The sequence below is a fragment of the Squalius cephalus genome (assembly GCF_949319135.1).
Source record: "Squalius cephalus genome assembly, chromosome: 8".
NCBI classification, from domain to species: Eukaryota; Metazoa; Chordata; class Actinopteri; order Cypriniformes; family Leuciscidae; genus Squalius; species Squalius cephalus.
In genome coordinates this window covers 1,554,138-1,570,956 of record NC_137129.1, presented here as the reverse complement: position 1 = coordinate 1,570,956, position 16,819 = coordinate 1,554,138, and the positions used below count along the sequence as shown (strand labels likewise).

General features: G+C 38.4%; 2 protein-coding genes across 5 annotated transcripts in view; both read right to left on the bottom strand.

The window, feature by feature from the left end:
* The window catches only part of LOC307162669 (fucolectin-1-like), a 380,376-nt gene that overhangs the window by 148,211 nt on the left and 215,346 nt on the right, over positions 1 to 16,819 (bottom strand). The window lies entirely within an intron of this gene.
* LOC307162665 (uncharacterized protein) overlaps positions 3,482 to 16,819 on the bottom strand; it is a 50,905-nt gene continuing 37,567 nt past the window's right edge. For all 4 annotated transcript variants that reach the window (XM_079878151.1, XM_079878153.1, XM_079878152.1 and 1 more), the window contains 6 exons: positions 8,495 to 8,774; positions 5,454 to 5,590; positions 5,341 to 5,367; positions 4,183 to 4,462; positions 3,862 to 3,998; positions 3,482 to 3,775 (listed from right to left, as the gene is read on the bottom strand). In XM_079878151.1, coding sequence (XP_079734277.1) covers positions 3,762 to 3,775; positions 3,862 to 3,998; positions 4,183 to 4,462; positions 5,341 to 5,367; positions 5,454 to 5,590; positions 8,495 to 8,774 — 875 coding nt within the window. In that variant the 3' untranslated portion in view covers positions 3,482 to 3,761. The remainder of the gene's footprint in view (positions 3,776 to 3,861; positions 3,999 to 4,182; positions 4,463 to 5,340; positions 5,368 to 5,453; positions 5,591 to 8,494; positions 8,775 to 16,819) is intronic.

The window sequence follows — 16,819 nt, the reverse complement described above, 5'->3', positions numbered from 1 at the left end:
CTTGAGACACTATAGTGACGAGACCGAGACGGATCACAAAACTTATCACGGATCCGTGCGGTTTGATTAAAGTCAATTTTATTTTAAAATGCGCTTCTTTGGCTGGCTCTGATATAGCTGGAAGGCAGCATATTCAGGATATTAGCCTACTGAAGCGGGAATAAACATCACAATATGATTATCTGCTTCTATGATGACAAACGTCCCAGTAACACCACTGAGAAGTTACACACATACGGAGTTTCACTTAATTGAGGCTAAAGCAAATGTTATTTGATTACTCACTCACTCTTGAGCGTCTGGCGCGAGTGATTTCAATTCAATGTAAAGACGCGTTTACGCGCGTCTAGAGGTCCTGCGGCGCGGGCGCGTCCAGTTCGCGCGAATGAGGCGAAACACGAGATAATGCATCTGTCTTTTCTATCATTTCACTGTAGCTCAGCATCGCGATGTAAAGTTAACGTTTTACTTTAACAGCAGCAGTAAAACTGGGCCATTTAATTTTGCCATTCATAAATAAGTGTTTTGACATGTCTAGCCGAGTGGCACTATCCATGGTACTGGGAGGGAGATTTAATTCTTGCATGTTTTTTAAAGTAAAAGTTTTTAAGTAAAAATATTGCGTTAGGCTACTTCATGAGTTAATAAGAAAAAATATTTCACAATTCCTGCAAATGCAGTGATGAAGTTCATGTTCTCGTGATTTATTTTTATGAATAAAAATGTTTCAAAACATCCATACATTCAAAACATACTTTTTTCTCACAAATCGCACCCTGAATACAGCGTTAGAAGCCACGGCAATAATGAAGTAGCCTACGACATTCGAAAATCAGATTCGTTGGAGGACTGGCTGTTTACATGCACAACTTTTGTTTCAATCTATGATTAGGTGTTTACATTGAGGCTTTTTAGTCCGATTGAGCCGCCAATGCGTTTACTAACGGATTATTTTGTTGCATGTAAACGTAGTCTATTGCAATGAGACTATTGTGAAGCCCATTTATTAGCTGTGCTAGTGAACACAGAAGTCTTGCGACCCCCTTATCAACGCCCCACTTGTGGGTCGCGACCCACCGGTTGAGAAACCCTGAGCTAGAAGACGCATTATTTACCTGAGACGAGCGGAGAGGAAGGAGCACAGTGCATGCAGTGACATCATGTCAGAATCACATGTAATAAAAAAATCTAACTTTATCATTATGAATATAAACAAATAAGATGTATTTTAGTACTCACTATCAAGCTAGCATATTGATATTGGTAAAGTTTAAAATATATATATTTTTATTCGCTATCGAGCTAGTTATATCTATAAGGCAAAGCTAAAAACAGGTTGCATTGATGCACGTTTTTCCATTACCATCAGTTACACTGTGATGAAGATGAATTTTGTGTAAGAAAGATTCATAACATATATGGTGTTCTGCATGTAAGAGTTTCCATGATGAAAGCATTGGTGACTCTGATGAGGACTACACTACACGGAGACAAGTACCGCCATATATATCATATAAACGCTAGATGTCTTATGGCGCAGTAACTTCCGGCATCACCATTCGGCCATCTTGTCTCAGTGAAGCTGTGAATTAAGGTGAATGATCAGCATGCACACAAATCCTCTTATCTCGCTGAAATCTTGACGGATTTACAAACGGTTTGGTTTCTTACAAATGTTATTAACGTGGCTATAATTCAGAATGCTTGAACATGTATGTTATAATTTTTCATATGTATGCAGTGTCATAACTACATCTCTGACGTTTATAACAAACCAAACCGTTTGAAAATCGGTAGAAAATTGAGCAAGTTATGGTTATTTAAAAGTACATGCACCATTAAACAAGTGAGCGAGAACACTGTGGCAAGATGGCCGCCACGTGCGGACGTCGACCTCCATTGGCCAGCAGCGCGCACGAGACATCTAGCATTTATATATGATATCTATGAGTACCGCATCGTCAGCTCGAGGACAGGTCCGGGGTCGAGGGCGAAGCAGAGGAGGTCGTGCAAGCGGCCGTGCAACTAGTGACGAGGATATTGACACGCTTTTTATTTCTTTGTTTATCCAAAGACTTTTTGTTCATTACCTTTTCTGTCTTCCTTTTTTTGCCTTGTTTGCCTTTGCTAACTGCATATGCCAATAATGTGAATTTTGACTGCTCTTTCTCTGCCATTGTTTTGCTATTCCTAGGTTCCGTGCCTCTTGAATTCCTCAAATCAAATGGGTGCGCGCGCATCTGGGCAGATCTAGCAACAGGGGTGGTTGCCATGGTTGCGAGAGAGTGACAGTCGCCTAAGCCAATCCTTTGTTTTGTCCCGAATGGAAATAATGAGCTGTGTTTAATGCAGATTAAACTGTCTAGAGTCACTCGATTTTTATACTCTTTTTTTTCAGAGTACTTACATTTTAATTATGTATTGATATATATAGAAAGTTTAAACAAATTTGGAAAAAAGTTTTTTATAAAATTCCTACCTACCCTACCTTTAAGGACCCAGTGTCGCTTTGAGACGTCACGGGAAAGGAAGGGAGAAGGGAGAGGGGGATGCAGAGATAAGGAAGGAGAGAAGACAATGTCCTGTGCTCTTTCTTTGCGATCTTCTGTCCAGGGTGTGTTTTATTGCTTTATGGCGAATTTTATCTCAGCTTTTGTCTTAGCAGAAACATCAGTTCTTATAATAGTATTAATGGATCAAGTGTTGCCGAAAACAATGTGTCTTCAGCTGTTTCTTGAAAATGTCTACGGCCTCCTTCCACCAGCAGGAACAGTCCAGGTAAAGGGCCGTGAAAGGGATTTTGTGCCTCTTTGAGATTTGCACCACGAGACGTTCATTTGCAGTTCATTCTGGATGGCACGTAAGTCTGGAGTAATGAGTTTAGGTAAAGTGGAGCAGAGCCGGTTGTTCTGTAGGCAAACATCAGTGACTTGAATGTGATGCGAGCAGCAACTGGCAACCAGTGCAATTGGTGTGTGACATGGGCTCTCTTCGGCTCGATAAAGACCACTCTAGTTTTAGCATTCTGGATCAGTTGAAGAGGTTTGACAGTGCAAGCTGGAAGACCAGCCTCAAACTGATATCTTTCTCCAGGTAATTTAGAGAGATTTCTGGGTTCGTTTTTTTGTTTTGTTATTTTGGAAAAACTCTCCACTGAAGCAATTGCCCCTATTTTTATTAATATTATTTTTGATATTGATATTTCTGGTTTTGTTATTGTTCCTTTTTTCCCTCTTTATAGCAGAAAATTAAAATGTAATATTGGTTGAATTGGTGGTTGTGTTGTTGATTCTGTGACAGAAGGTTGGAAATCCTCATTCTCTCCAGGGTTTTCTTTTTCTTTCTCTTTTTTTGTAAAATGTAATTCTTTACTTTGTTACCAGCTCCTCAACCCTAGATGGGAAGCTGTAACACTATACCTCCTCCTCGTTGTAAATATCCAAATGAGCATTTTTTTTATCCAGAAACATGCAATACAACATGCAATGCTGTAGTAATTTATTGATGTAGAAAGCAGAAAGATAAACAAAGATGGGCAAATACACAAACCCCTGGATCAAACTGGGGTTAAGAGTCAGGTGCATTTAAAACCATTTCAAGCCTTTACTGAATGTGCACTGAAACTTATCATTTATCTTAAGGATAAAAGGTGCATACAGGTAAAATGAAAACAATGAAAAAAGTGCAATATTAGTATTGCTCAGAAAACCGTAGTTTGGTATTTTGTTTGTAGGATCAGTGGACTGTGGCGTAACATCCTCTCATTCCACTTTATCTGGCAATGAAATCAGGGGAAAAATCATTAATGCAAAATACACAAAGTATAAATAGTACAAATGTCTCTCTACTTTTATTGCTCACCTGCAAACACCTCGACTTCACACAGAGTGAGATATTCATTGCGCCCAGGAATAATAATGTTGACATATCGCCCCTTAATAGGCTTAAACTCAAATGTTTTTGTCTCTCCAGCTGGGATGGACACAACAGTTGCAGCCCTGTGAAGACACACCGAGTAACAGAGAAATTATACAGGTGTATCAAAACAGCATGAAGCATATTAAATATACTTCAGTCAAAGGTAAGTTTTTATATTAAAAGGATTTATTCAAAGTAATGATATCTTATTTAAGATTTTTTTTTAACTATTTGTGTAAGTATTAAGAGAGAGACAATACTTACAGCTCATTATTGTTGCCATTATTTCCCAGGCTGTTGCCGATACGGATCTGAGCTCCCTTTATCCTCTCTGGAACAGCATCTCCACGATTAGTGATTTTAACCCGGGTTACATCATAGATTTCCCCCAAGTCAACTCTCCACCAGGGGTCTCTGTCCGCATTAGTATGAGTGCATGACACACGATACCAATTTGAATCCCTGTTGCCATCGACAGCATTTTGAGCTACTCCTGCATCCCATGTGGAAGACTGGACAGCTGTGGCTCCAAGAGCAAGATTCCCTGTATAACATAAAATAATAAACAACTTTTTTTTTTTTACTTTAATGTGCTAAAGTATAATACCAATAAGATCAGCAAAATAAAGCTAAACTAGTAATCCAAATGATTATTACACGGCTCTCTGGAATACTTGATTCTGATTGGTCAGTCGCCACATTCTGAGGTCTGATATTTCCAGATAATGACCGTCATCAACAGTAACGCTGGATAACACACAGCTCATCCGGGTTTCTAGAGCCGGCCTTTCCTTAATGTTTCTTATATCACACTGTGGACCCGCTCTCTCTCGTTTCACTCAAACACAACTGGTGCCAGTTGAGTCTCTGTTATAGTTGCTGATTGTGTTCAAATGTTAAGATTGCATTGAAGTATTTTTAGTATTAAGACTGAAGTGTTCATCTTGTTGCCAGAATAATTGTTTTGTTTTACACTGTAATGGATTCTAAGATAATAAACAGGTAGGAATTTAAAATGGTTTCATCACAAATCAATATGTCCATGTAATTATTTATTTGGTGTACATGAGTGTACATTATCCCTTAATTGTTTGTCTTGTTTGAACTTGTTTGTTTGGTTTGCTAGGAACATTTTTCTTCACGGAAGCTTTGCATTTATTATAAAATGTGCTAATATAATATTTCAATTATATAATATTTTGTGTCCAAAATTATTTATTTGTGGTTAGTAGTCATGTAATAGACGGGGTCCTGATCAACCTTTCAGGGTTTACTTTGCGATAAAAACTGTGATGATGTACATTATCACTTATTGGTTATAAAATGTTCAGTAAGAATATTATATGTAAGAATACATTAAGTAAGAATATTATGTTATATTATGTGTTACTGACAACATTCAAAGTAATGAAGAACACTCACTTGGAACACATGTTGGTGTGTGCTTTTCTGTTAATGAAATAATAACAGTTATACACACATTAATAAGAACATAAACAAATTATATCACAGAGTCTTCTCTCTCTGTCCCTTACCTGCAAACACCTCGACTTCACACAGAGTGAGATATCCATAGCTCCGAGGTATAACAATGTTGACATATCGCCCCTTAATAGACTTAAAATCAAATGTTTTCATGACTCCAGCTGGGATGGACACAACAGTTGCAGCTCTGTGAAGACACACAGAGAAATAGAGACGGGCGAATCAAAACTGCATGAAACATGTTAAATATTAGGGCTGCACAATTAATCGCACTGAAGCCGCACACTATTTGGCAAAGGCTGCGATTATTTTATGCTCAGTTTGTCAGTGCAGCAGCTGATCAGTAGTAAACACCTGAAGGCGTCTCTCACACACACACAACATATATCACTCTGAACACCAGAGGGCGTCTCACACACACACGACATATATCACTCTGAACACCACAGGGTGTCTCACACACACACAACATATATTACTCTGAACACCAGAGGGCGTCTCTCACACACACACGACATATATCACTCTGAACACCAGAGGGCGTCTCACACACACACAACATATATCACTCTGAACACCAGAGGGCGTCTCACACACACAAAATATATCACTCTGAACACCTGAGGGCGTCTCTCACACACACACGACATATATCACTCTGAACACCACAGGGTGTCTCACACACACACAACATATATCACTCTGAACACCAGAGGGTGTCTCACACACACACAACATATATCACTCTGAACACCACAGGGCGTCTCACACACACAACATATATCACTCTGAACACCTGAGGGCGTCTCTCACACACACACGACATATATCACTCTGAACACCACAGGGTGTCTCACACACACACAACATATATCACTCTGAACACCTGAGGGCGTCTCACACACACACAACATATATCACTCTGAACACCTGAGGGCGTCTCACACACACACAACATATATCACTCTGAACACCAGAGGGCGTCTCACACACACACAACATATATCACTCTAAACACCAGAGGGCGTCTCTCACACACACACGACATATATCACTCTGAACACCTGAGGGCGTCTCACACACACACAACATATATCACTCTGAACACCTGAGGGCGTCTCACACACACACAACATATATCACTCTGAACACCTGAGGGCGTCTCACACACACACACAACATATATCACTCTGAACACCAGAGGGCGTCTCACACACACACACACAACATATATCACTCTGAACACCAGAGGGCGTCTCACACACACACACAACATATATCACTCTGAACACCAGAGGGCGTCTCTCACACACACGGCATATATCACTCTGAACACCTGAGGGCGTCTCACACACACACAACATATATCACTCTGAACACCTGAGGGAGTCTCACACACACACAACATATTTCACTCTGAACACCACAGGGCGTCTAACACACACAACATATATCACTCTGAACACCAGAGGGCGTCTCACACACACACACACACACAACATATATCACTCTGAACACCAGAGGGCGTCTCTCACACACACGACATATATCACTCTGAACACCAGAGGGTGTCTCACACACACAACATATATCACTCTGAACACCAGAGGGCGTCTCACACACACGACATATATCACTCTGAACACCAGAGGGCGTCTCACACACACGACATATATCACTCTGAACACCAGAGGGCGTCTCACACACACAACATATATCACTCTGAACACCAGAGGGCGTCTCACACACACGACATATATCACTCTGAACACCAGAGGGCGTCTCACACACACACACACAACATATATCACTCTGAACACCAGAGGGCGTCTCTCACACACACAACATATATCACTCTGAACACCACAGGGCGTCTCACACACACAACATATATCACTCTGAACACCAGAGGGCGTCTCACACACACGACATATATCACTCTGAACACCAGAGGGCGTCTCGCACACACACACACACACACAACATATATCACTCTGAACACCAGAGGGCGTCTCGCACACACACACACACACACAACATATATCACTCTGAACACCTGAGGGCGTCTCACACACACGACATATATCACTCTGAACACCAGAGGGTGTCTCACACACACAACATATATCACTCTGAACACCAGAGGGCGTCTCTCACACACACGGCATATATCACTCTGAACACCACAGGGTGTCTCACACACACAACATATATCACTCTGAACACCAGAGGGCGTCTCACACACACACAACATATATCACTCTGAACACCAGAGGGCGTCTCACACACACGACATATATCACTCTGAACACCAGAGGGCATCTCGCACACACACACACACACAACATATATCACTCTGAACACCAGAGGGCGTCTCGCACACACACACACACACAGCATATATCACTCTGAACACCAAAGGGTGTCTCACACACATGACATATATCACTCTGAAAACCTGAGGGTGTCTCACACACACACACACGGCAAATATGTCCTACCGCAAAAGTATAATAACACACATCATTCCCTATCGGACATCATCACTGTATCTGAATAAACAGAAGATTGAAATGCTTTGATTGATTAAACATGACTAATAAACACACGACTGCCTTATTCTGTGTAAGAAGCTCATCATCTCACAGAAGGAGGAGCTCAACTGTCGTTATGAAGTGAGTTTATGAAGCAAGTAAAAGCGTGTTATTAAATATAATTTTTTTGTTGGTCAAGAGGTTCATAAATGCTTCTCATGTTTGGAAAGATGTTTGACTTGTGTTGTTTTTTCAAAAGCCCGTTATAAGTGACTCAAACTCGCAGTGCTTTCAGATGGAGCAGCGTTTACAGAGCCGTACATCACTGACAAGCTGCACATTAAAAAAAAAAAAAAAAAAAAATTGCAGCCTTTCCGTTTTTTTAAAATCGATTTAAGTGCAATTACATGGAAATTGCGATTAATCGCCCAGCCCTATTAAATATACTTCTGTCAAAAGCAAGTTTTTATATTAAAAGGATTTATTCAAAGTAATATTATCTTATTTAATAATTTTCTAACTATTTGTGTAAGTATTAAGAGAGAGACAATACTTACAGCTCATTATTGTTGCCATTATTTCCCAGGCTGTTGCCGATACGGATCTGAGCTCCATTTATCCTCTCTGGAACAGCATCTCCACGATTAAGGATGTTAACCCTGGATACATCATAGACTTCCCCCAAGTCAACTCTCCACCAGGGGTCTCTTTCCGCATTAGTATGAGTGCATGCAGCATTATACCAATTTGAATCCATGTTGCCATCGACAGCCCTTTTAGCTTCTCCTCCATAGATTGTGGAAGACTGAACAGCTGCGGCTCCAAGAGCAAGATTCCCTGTTCAACATAAAATAATTAACAACTTTTTTTTTACTTTAATGTGCTAAAGTATAATACCAATAAGATCGGCAAAATAAAGCTAAACTATGTAATCCAAATGATTATTACACGGCTCTCTGGAATACTTGATTCTGATTGGTCAGTCGCCACATTCCCAGGTCTGATATTTCTAGATAATGACGTCATCAACAGCAACGCTGTATAACACACGGCTCATCCGTTATATCACACTGTGGACCCGCTGTCTCTCATTTCATACAAACACAACTGGTGCCAGTTGAGTCTCTGGTTGTAGTTGCTTATTGTGTTTAAATGTTAAGAAGTATTTTTAGTATTAACCCCCTGAGGTCGGCGGTATCGCCGGCGATACCAGCTCGCTTTTTTTTAATAAGTGTAAAAGAAACTCATAAATACTCTGTTGACTTTGATTTTCCATAGGAGTTTCATACATAGGGATGGGTATCGTTAAGGTTTTAACGGTATTACTACTCTTACCGATACTCCTTATCGATCCGGTACGTTAACGGTATTCTTATCGGTTCTTTTTGTTATATTAAAAAAAAGGGAAAAAAATAATTTAGAACATAATTAATATTGCTTTATATTTTTTTTAAATGTTAAATAAATATCTATAGCAAAAGAAAAAGCAATGCTTTAACTAAACAAATAAAACATGCATGTTATGCAGAAGGGTGCAGGCTTTTGTGTTTTATATTCAGAAGACATAGGACACCAAAAACAAAGTACAAACACATGGTCAAACAAAAAAAAGTATACAATAAAACAAATATACAAATTATATACCCAGTGCTTTAATTTCAGTAATGTCTACTGACATTACTGTTCAGGAGTAATATGGGCTAAAAAGAATAATAAAGTCAGATGTAAAATAACACTGCATAGTTTATCATAGATAGATTAAAGCTTATAAAAGCCAAAATTATTCATTCAAGAGCTGCGACTGATTTTCTCTTTGCCTTTTGTTGTTTGATTCACATTAATGGAGCAATCGTCAGCAGGTTTATTAGACTGCTGCCTCTTTAAGACCAAATGCAGATCTAATCATACGCATCATATTTTCTCCCAACTATTTACGTCCATTTAAGACATAAACTGTATTTAAGTGAATAAACTATTTAAGTGAATCTCCAAGCCATTTTTACATATTTGTGTGTATATTTGATCATTTAGAACGTATATTTTGGGCACACGAAGCCCAAAATATACGTTGCTTGTCTCGTTGCGGTGTGTTTCGGAGCGCGCGCCGCATTTGGAACAGCGTCTATTGCGTCAATTTTGGTACTTTTAATAGCCTTTTATTATCAAACGAGTCCCGCAGTTTAGCAACAGTATAGACTACATTTTACAACATTTTACAACAATTCTGACGTTACGTTTGGGTTTTAGGGAGAAATGACAGCGCACCGCTGTGAAGGGAAGGAAGTTGCGTTGGAGAGAATGCGGCTTTAGTTTTTAATGGTTATACCTCAAGTATCTTCTTTTTTATAATCATTGGAAGACAAAATCTAAAATAAAATTAGTTTGATATCAAAGATCTAAAGTGTAACCGTTTGAATGTTTAGTTCTGTCCTCATCGTCACTCATTAAGCAGGGCTGTTGTGATGTGCGTGCTGTGGCTCCGCGTGAAAGATCGCTCTCTCTCACACACACTCTCTCTCTTTAGCAAAAATGCATCACAGACAAAGGGTTCAATATTATTATATATAGAAGTGGCTGGCGAGATTAAATTTGCAAGATAATAATTTCTTTATAGCAATAATATATAGCACGTGTACTTTCTTAATTTCTCCAGTACCGACAGCAGAACCGATAACGTCCGAGCTTATCGATCCAGCGGTCTTTCAAAATTCAGCACCGGGGCCCGTTTAATACCGGGTTTCGGTACCCATCCCTATTCATACATCAATCGATTCTGTTTAATGTGTATTATTTTTGTGTATACTCACAATAAAAACAAAGTGTTGTGCTTTTTGCCAAATAAAGAAAAATAAACGTGATGCGAGTTCTGCCTTCTCTCTGTCAGTGTAGTCCATTCTGAAATGCGTCCGAAAATGAACAATAACTCAGCGAATACTCAGTCAAACAGGCATACAGACACACAGGCATGAAGCTTGAATTCTCTTCTTTTAAATGAAGTAATTTATATAAAAAACAAATATTCTCATCTTGTGAAATCTGTATTAAAAGAGAGCGATTCCAGTCGAGCTCATTACAGCTGATTCAAATGTAATGTGACCCCGCCCACGGAGAGCGCACGCTATTCAAACGCAAATGGCTGAGGCAATCCGCGCAATCCTGTGAACGCCCCCATATCAGCTCAAGAAATCACAAGTTTATTCAGATCATTACTTGTTTACACCGTCTCGCAGCGCTGTGAGGAATAATAATAATGGAAAATGTACCTCAGAAGTGCGGGTATATCGAGGAGCGAGCTGAGGAATACAGTAGTAAGTTTTTTTCCTTCTCACGTGAATCGGGTTTCTGTTTATGAATGAATGAACGGCAGAGATGCACGCTGTTTACCACAGCTCGCAAAAGACAGTTTAAATTTAAATCGCGTGTGTGAATGAATGATGATGTTTTAGCAAACTGTATTGCTATACTGAGATGAGTAAAAATCGACTGAAATATGTTGAAATAAAATGTAGGCTATTTGTATAAGCAACGTATTAAACTGCAAATTAACATTTATATGCCCTAATATTTCATAAAGACAACGTTACAGTCAGGCGAAATATGAAAGACAACATTTTGTTGACTAGATTTGGGTACAGTTTTTACTGTAGAATATACTGTAAGATTACACTTGAATTGTTGTTGTAATTGTAACCTTTTTAATAAAAAAATATATTTACAAGGTAGATGTAAACAAACTATTAAAAGGTAAATATCATTTTTTTCTTTAAATAATTTGTATTGTGTTTTATTAGTAACAAATTTGGGGAGAGGATAAATATTCCAAAACTGAAAATACAGTATGAGAATTAACTGCACAATTACTAGACATGTTTACCTTGGATATTATACAATTTGCAAGCACAATGTGTGAAAAAAAAAAAAAAAAAAAAAAAATGTATATAAAATATTTGTGTATAAATATATACACACACATATATATATATATATATATATATATATATATATATATATATATATATATATGTGTGTGTGTGTGTATGCATATATATATATATGTGTGTGTGTATATATATATATATATATATATATATATATATATGTATTAGGGGTGTGCAAAGCAGCCGGTATTTGTATCTGTATTTGTATTTGTTGAGGGGGGAAAAGTATTTGTATTTGTATTTGTATTCGAGTAAATTTCAAAATAGGTGTAAAAATCCAGTTTTTTTGCGTTACACTTCTAATTTACGTTATAGTGTAAGTACTATAAGTGTAAGTATTATATCCATTATAATAATTATGAATATGCAATATTTGTTGATGTTTTTCCATAATGTAACAAGGAATGTCACTGAAAAGAAAATAACATAACAGCCATTACCTATGTTAACGTTACTCTGTCAACAGCCTATTGTCTAAATTACCGAGCTAACAGAGCTACTAGTGTTGTCACAGTACCAAAATTTCAGTATTCGGTACCAATACCAGTGAAAATCCACAGTTCTCGGTACCAAAGCTTAATTTAGATTAAATTTACATATATTAAAGTGTATATCATGGTTACAAAGATGGAAACTGTAGTATTAAAAACACTTTACAATAAGATTCCATTTGTTAGATAACATTAGATAAAATGACCTAACAATAAAAAATAGTTATATAGCCTACTGTCACAATTATTCTCCTTGGGGTTAATTTTTTTTTTTTTTTACATTTTTAAAATCAAAAGTTAACATTATTTATGTTAACATTATTTAATGCACAATGAATGAAGTGAACAAACATGACCAATCAAGTGTTTGTATTAAATAACATTCACAAACATTAATTAATGTTGTAAAAATATGTTGTTCACTCAGTGTGTTGATGTAAGATAACGCATTAAGTAATGTTAATGAATGGTATCTTATTGTAGTGTTACCAAACTATACAGGAGATAAAACGTGTTTTTATTTGACTTGACTGTACTTTTATTTAATCCAAAACAGCATTCATATTTAATTTTAATAGGCCTTTTTAAACCTGCTAAGAGTTATCCAGCCAATAATAAGCCTAGAACTGCTTTTCTGATGGACGGACTGATATTAATGACATAATGACGGCTTTTAATTTAATTTCTCATCTCCATAAATATATCTAAAGCTAATGCAAGGGATAGAAATCAATTAATTCTTTGCTGATACTTTCTCGTCATCATGAAGAGCGCAGTTCGCACCGCTTTCTCCTCTCTCGTGGCTTCTGTCGTTGCTATGCAACCGTGGACATAGTCGCGCCTGGAAAAACGAGCGCGCTTGCCGCGCACCTACATTTGAAATCTGCACGCGCAAAAAGCGCGCTATGTGAACGGCTATATGACAACGTGACATTAGCCTAATCCAAAATATTTCATCAGCGTCAGCAGCACCGCCGGTCGCCATGTCTCATGAGGAAACGCAGCTTTTTGATATAAAGTTTTTCTTGTTCCCGAATACAAATATTTTAAAAGTATTTGTTCGAAATAAGTATTCGTAAAAAACACATTATTTGTGCCTTTCCGAATACCGTATTCTGGTTCGGCTCCACCCCTAATATATATATATATGTGTGTGTGTGTGTGTATGAAGAGTTCAGATGCAAAAGCCTCTAAATGCCATTTGAAATTTTCTTCTAGAATGATCATTTTTATGAAGCTTGTATATTTAAGTTAGCTATAGGTGACACACCTGAATGAATGGCTCATTAAGTATGCAGGGGCATTGTCTCATCAGGTGTGAACTACTAAATATGCATGATCGTTTACGCCCTATCCGCATATTGCCTTTCCAAACTAAAAGTGTTTTGCAAAACTTAAATCAATGTATCGTTTTATGTGAATGATTAGGCAGGATGATTTTCACATCATTTTGAAGAAAAAACACTAGGCGACGATATCCATTAGTCAAAAGTCTTATTGACATATATTTAGTATGTGTTTTGTGGCCTTATTTCAGAAACTTTCATTTTTAGTTTTTTCAATAACCATGCATAAACATTATTCTCTCAAAAATGAAAACATGTACATACATGTGGCTCACATATCATGGTAGTCCTGTTTGTGCTAAATAGAGTGTAATTTTTTTTTGCCATTGATATGTTTATAAGCAACTGAAAAAAGCACAAATGTCAGGGCATGTCAGAACATCTCAAGGACCCCAAAAACACCCCAGACCCCAGAGGGTTAAGACTGAAGTGTTCATCTTGTTGCCAGAATAATTGTTTTTTTTTACACTGTAATGGATTCTAAGATAATAAACAGGTAGGAATTTAAAATGGTTTCATCACAAATCAATATGTCCATGTAATTATTTATTTGGTGTACATGAGTGTACATTATCCCTTAATTGTTTGTCTTGTTGAGGACTTCCTGCTCTGCTACTGTTCGGACGCTCCTGCTTACTGCTCCGCGCTTTGCTCTATCGCTTTTATATTTTTATGTTTTATCTCCTTTTATATTTTATCTCCTTTTATCACCTAATTTTAACTTCAGCACAGTGCTCAAACGACAAAGTTTGGAATACTACAAAAAAGCTGAATTCTTTCTATCCGACCAGCCTCCCACTGAAAGCTTACATTCCAGGGAAGGGAAACACAACTGCCTACATTCAAAAGGATAATAGAGAAAATGCCTCTTCTGGTTCAAGAATCTACTTGCTGCACCTACTGCCACAGACTTTTACAAAGGATTGCAGTTCTTGAAACAAAGTTACTTACGGGACCACCAAACCAGACGGAGCACACAACAGAGCTTCTTCATGGACACCCTCAGCATATAGCCGGTGAGTCCCATGAAACTAGTGCTCCTCGACAGGCCATACTGAGTGTAGAGAAGCAAGCCGATCGACTTACAAATCGATGGCACAAACAGGGAGCGAGACCCAAAGGCACTTGAGACATCAGATTGTCACAAGCATCACATATTGCAGCAGTAGCATCCTCTACCCCAGATACAGCTCTGACAGGGATTGCAAACACTGGTCTGCTACCACCGCCTATACATCTTGAGAACAGATTTGAAGTATTAATGAATGTAAATGAGGAATCCCCAAACGTGATGAATGTGATCGAACACAGACTGAATGGGCCAGTAGCTAACACTGATACTAACTGGCGCTCAAGGTCGAGCAGACAGCGGCACTCAGCTCAGAGCGCAGCCGAGCCCAGGACTCTGATAGTGGGGGACTCCATAATCAGAAACATTAGCAGCAGGGATACAACTACGTGCTGCCTTCCACAAGCAACAACTTCTGATATAAACAGGGAACTTCAGAACATTCGATGAAACATAAGACTGCAAATCGACTCATCATTCATGTGGGGAAGAATGATCTCTCCAGCATCTCCACTTCTGTGCTTCTCAGAGAAAATGGAAGAACTGGTGTATGCTGGAACCAAACTATCCCACTCTTTTGCTTCAAGCCCCCAGATATCAACCAGAAAACAGCAGGCCCCACAACCACCAAAGCCTGCGGGCCCAGCTCGCCCTCCCCCTCCTCCTGTGAGAGCTCTTCGGCCTCTGCCACAACACCAGAGCCCACACCCTCCTCCATCGGCTCGAGGTCAACCAAAAACAACTGATACCAGCTCTCAGTGATATGTGTCGGGTCCCCGCTTTGATAACAGTAACTTTCTCAAATGTTTACAGAACAAGCGGGAACCCAGTGTTCCTGTATCTTTCTCTATTGCTGTTTTATTACATGCTAGAAAGTCTAAGGCCTTCAATAGCCGTACAGCAAACCCAACTAATCTGGTGCCTATTACACGTCAAACTAAGATTGCTTTGGGGACAAAAAGTAAGTCTGTTAAGTTAGCACTTTTAAATATCCGCTCACTTAAAAATAAATCACTTCTAGTCAACGACTTAACCACAAACAACCTGGATTTTATGCTTCTAAGTGAAACCTGGCTAGAGGAGAGCTGCAGTGCAACAGTCCTCAATGAAGCAGCCCCTCCTAACTTTACTTTTATGAGTGTCTGCAGAACTGTTAGGAGAGGTGGGGGTCTAGCTGCTCTTTTTAAATATATCTATCAATGTAAGCAAATATCATTTGGGAATTATCCGTCTTTCGAATATCTGGGTATTGTGTTAAAAGGTGCTCCACGCATTTTACTTATTATTTACATGCCTCCAAAATACTCTCCAGCCTTTGCTGAGGATTTTACAGAACTGTTATCAACAATTACCTCAGAGTTTGACTGTTTTGCCATTGCTGGAGATTTTAACATCCACATCGATAATGCAGAAACAAATATGACAAAAGAAATCAAAAGTGTTTTAAAAACTTTTTATCTGACTCAGCATGTACATGGACCTACACACAATCGTGGACACACTATAGATTTACTTATCAGTAAGGGTCTAAACATTTCACTGATTGTTATTAAGGATGTAGCACTGTCTGATCATTTCTGTATTTTCTTTGATATATTGATCTCTCCTGCCATTGACGCTAGATCGGTGTCTGTCAAGAAGAGATGCTTAAATGAGAACACTAGTGTACTATTTATAAAGGCTATATCCTTAACACCAAGCATATCTGCAGACTCTGTTGATCTTCTCCCTGATTCTTTTAACTCAAAGTTAAAAGTGTAATTGATGATATTGCTCCTGTGAAAATCAGGAAGAAGAGTGGCAGACTAAAAGCACCTTGGAGAAACTCAACAACAGTGCAAAATATGAAAAGACAATGCAGAAAAGCTGAGCACATGTGGCAGAAGACAAAACTTGTAGTCCATTATAACATCTACAAAGACAGCCTTCATGCTTTCAATATGGAACTAGGCAACGCTAGACAGACTTTCTTCTCGAATATTATAAACAGTAATTTAAACAACACACACACTCTTTTTGCTACTGTAGATAGACTGAC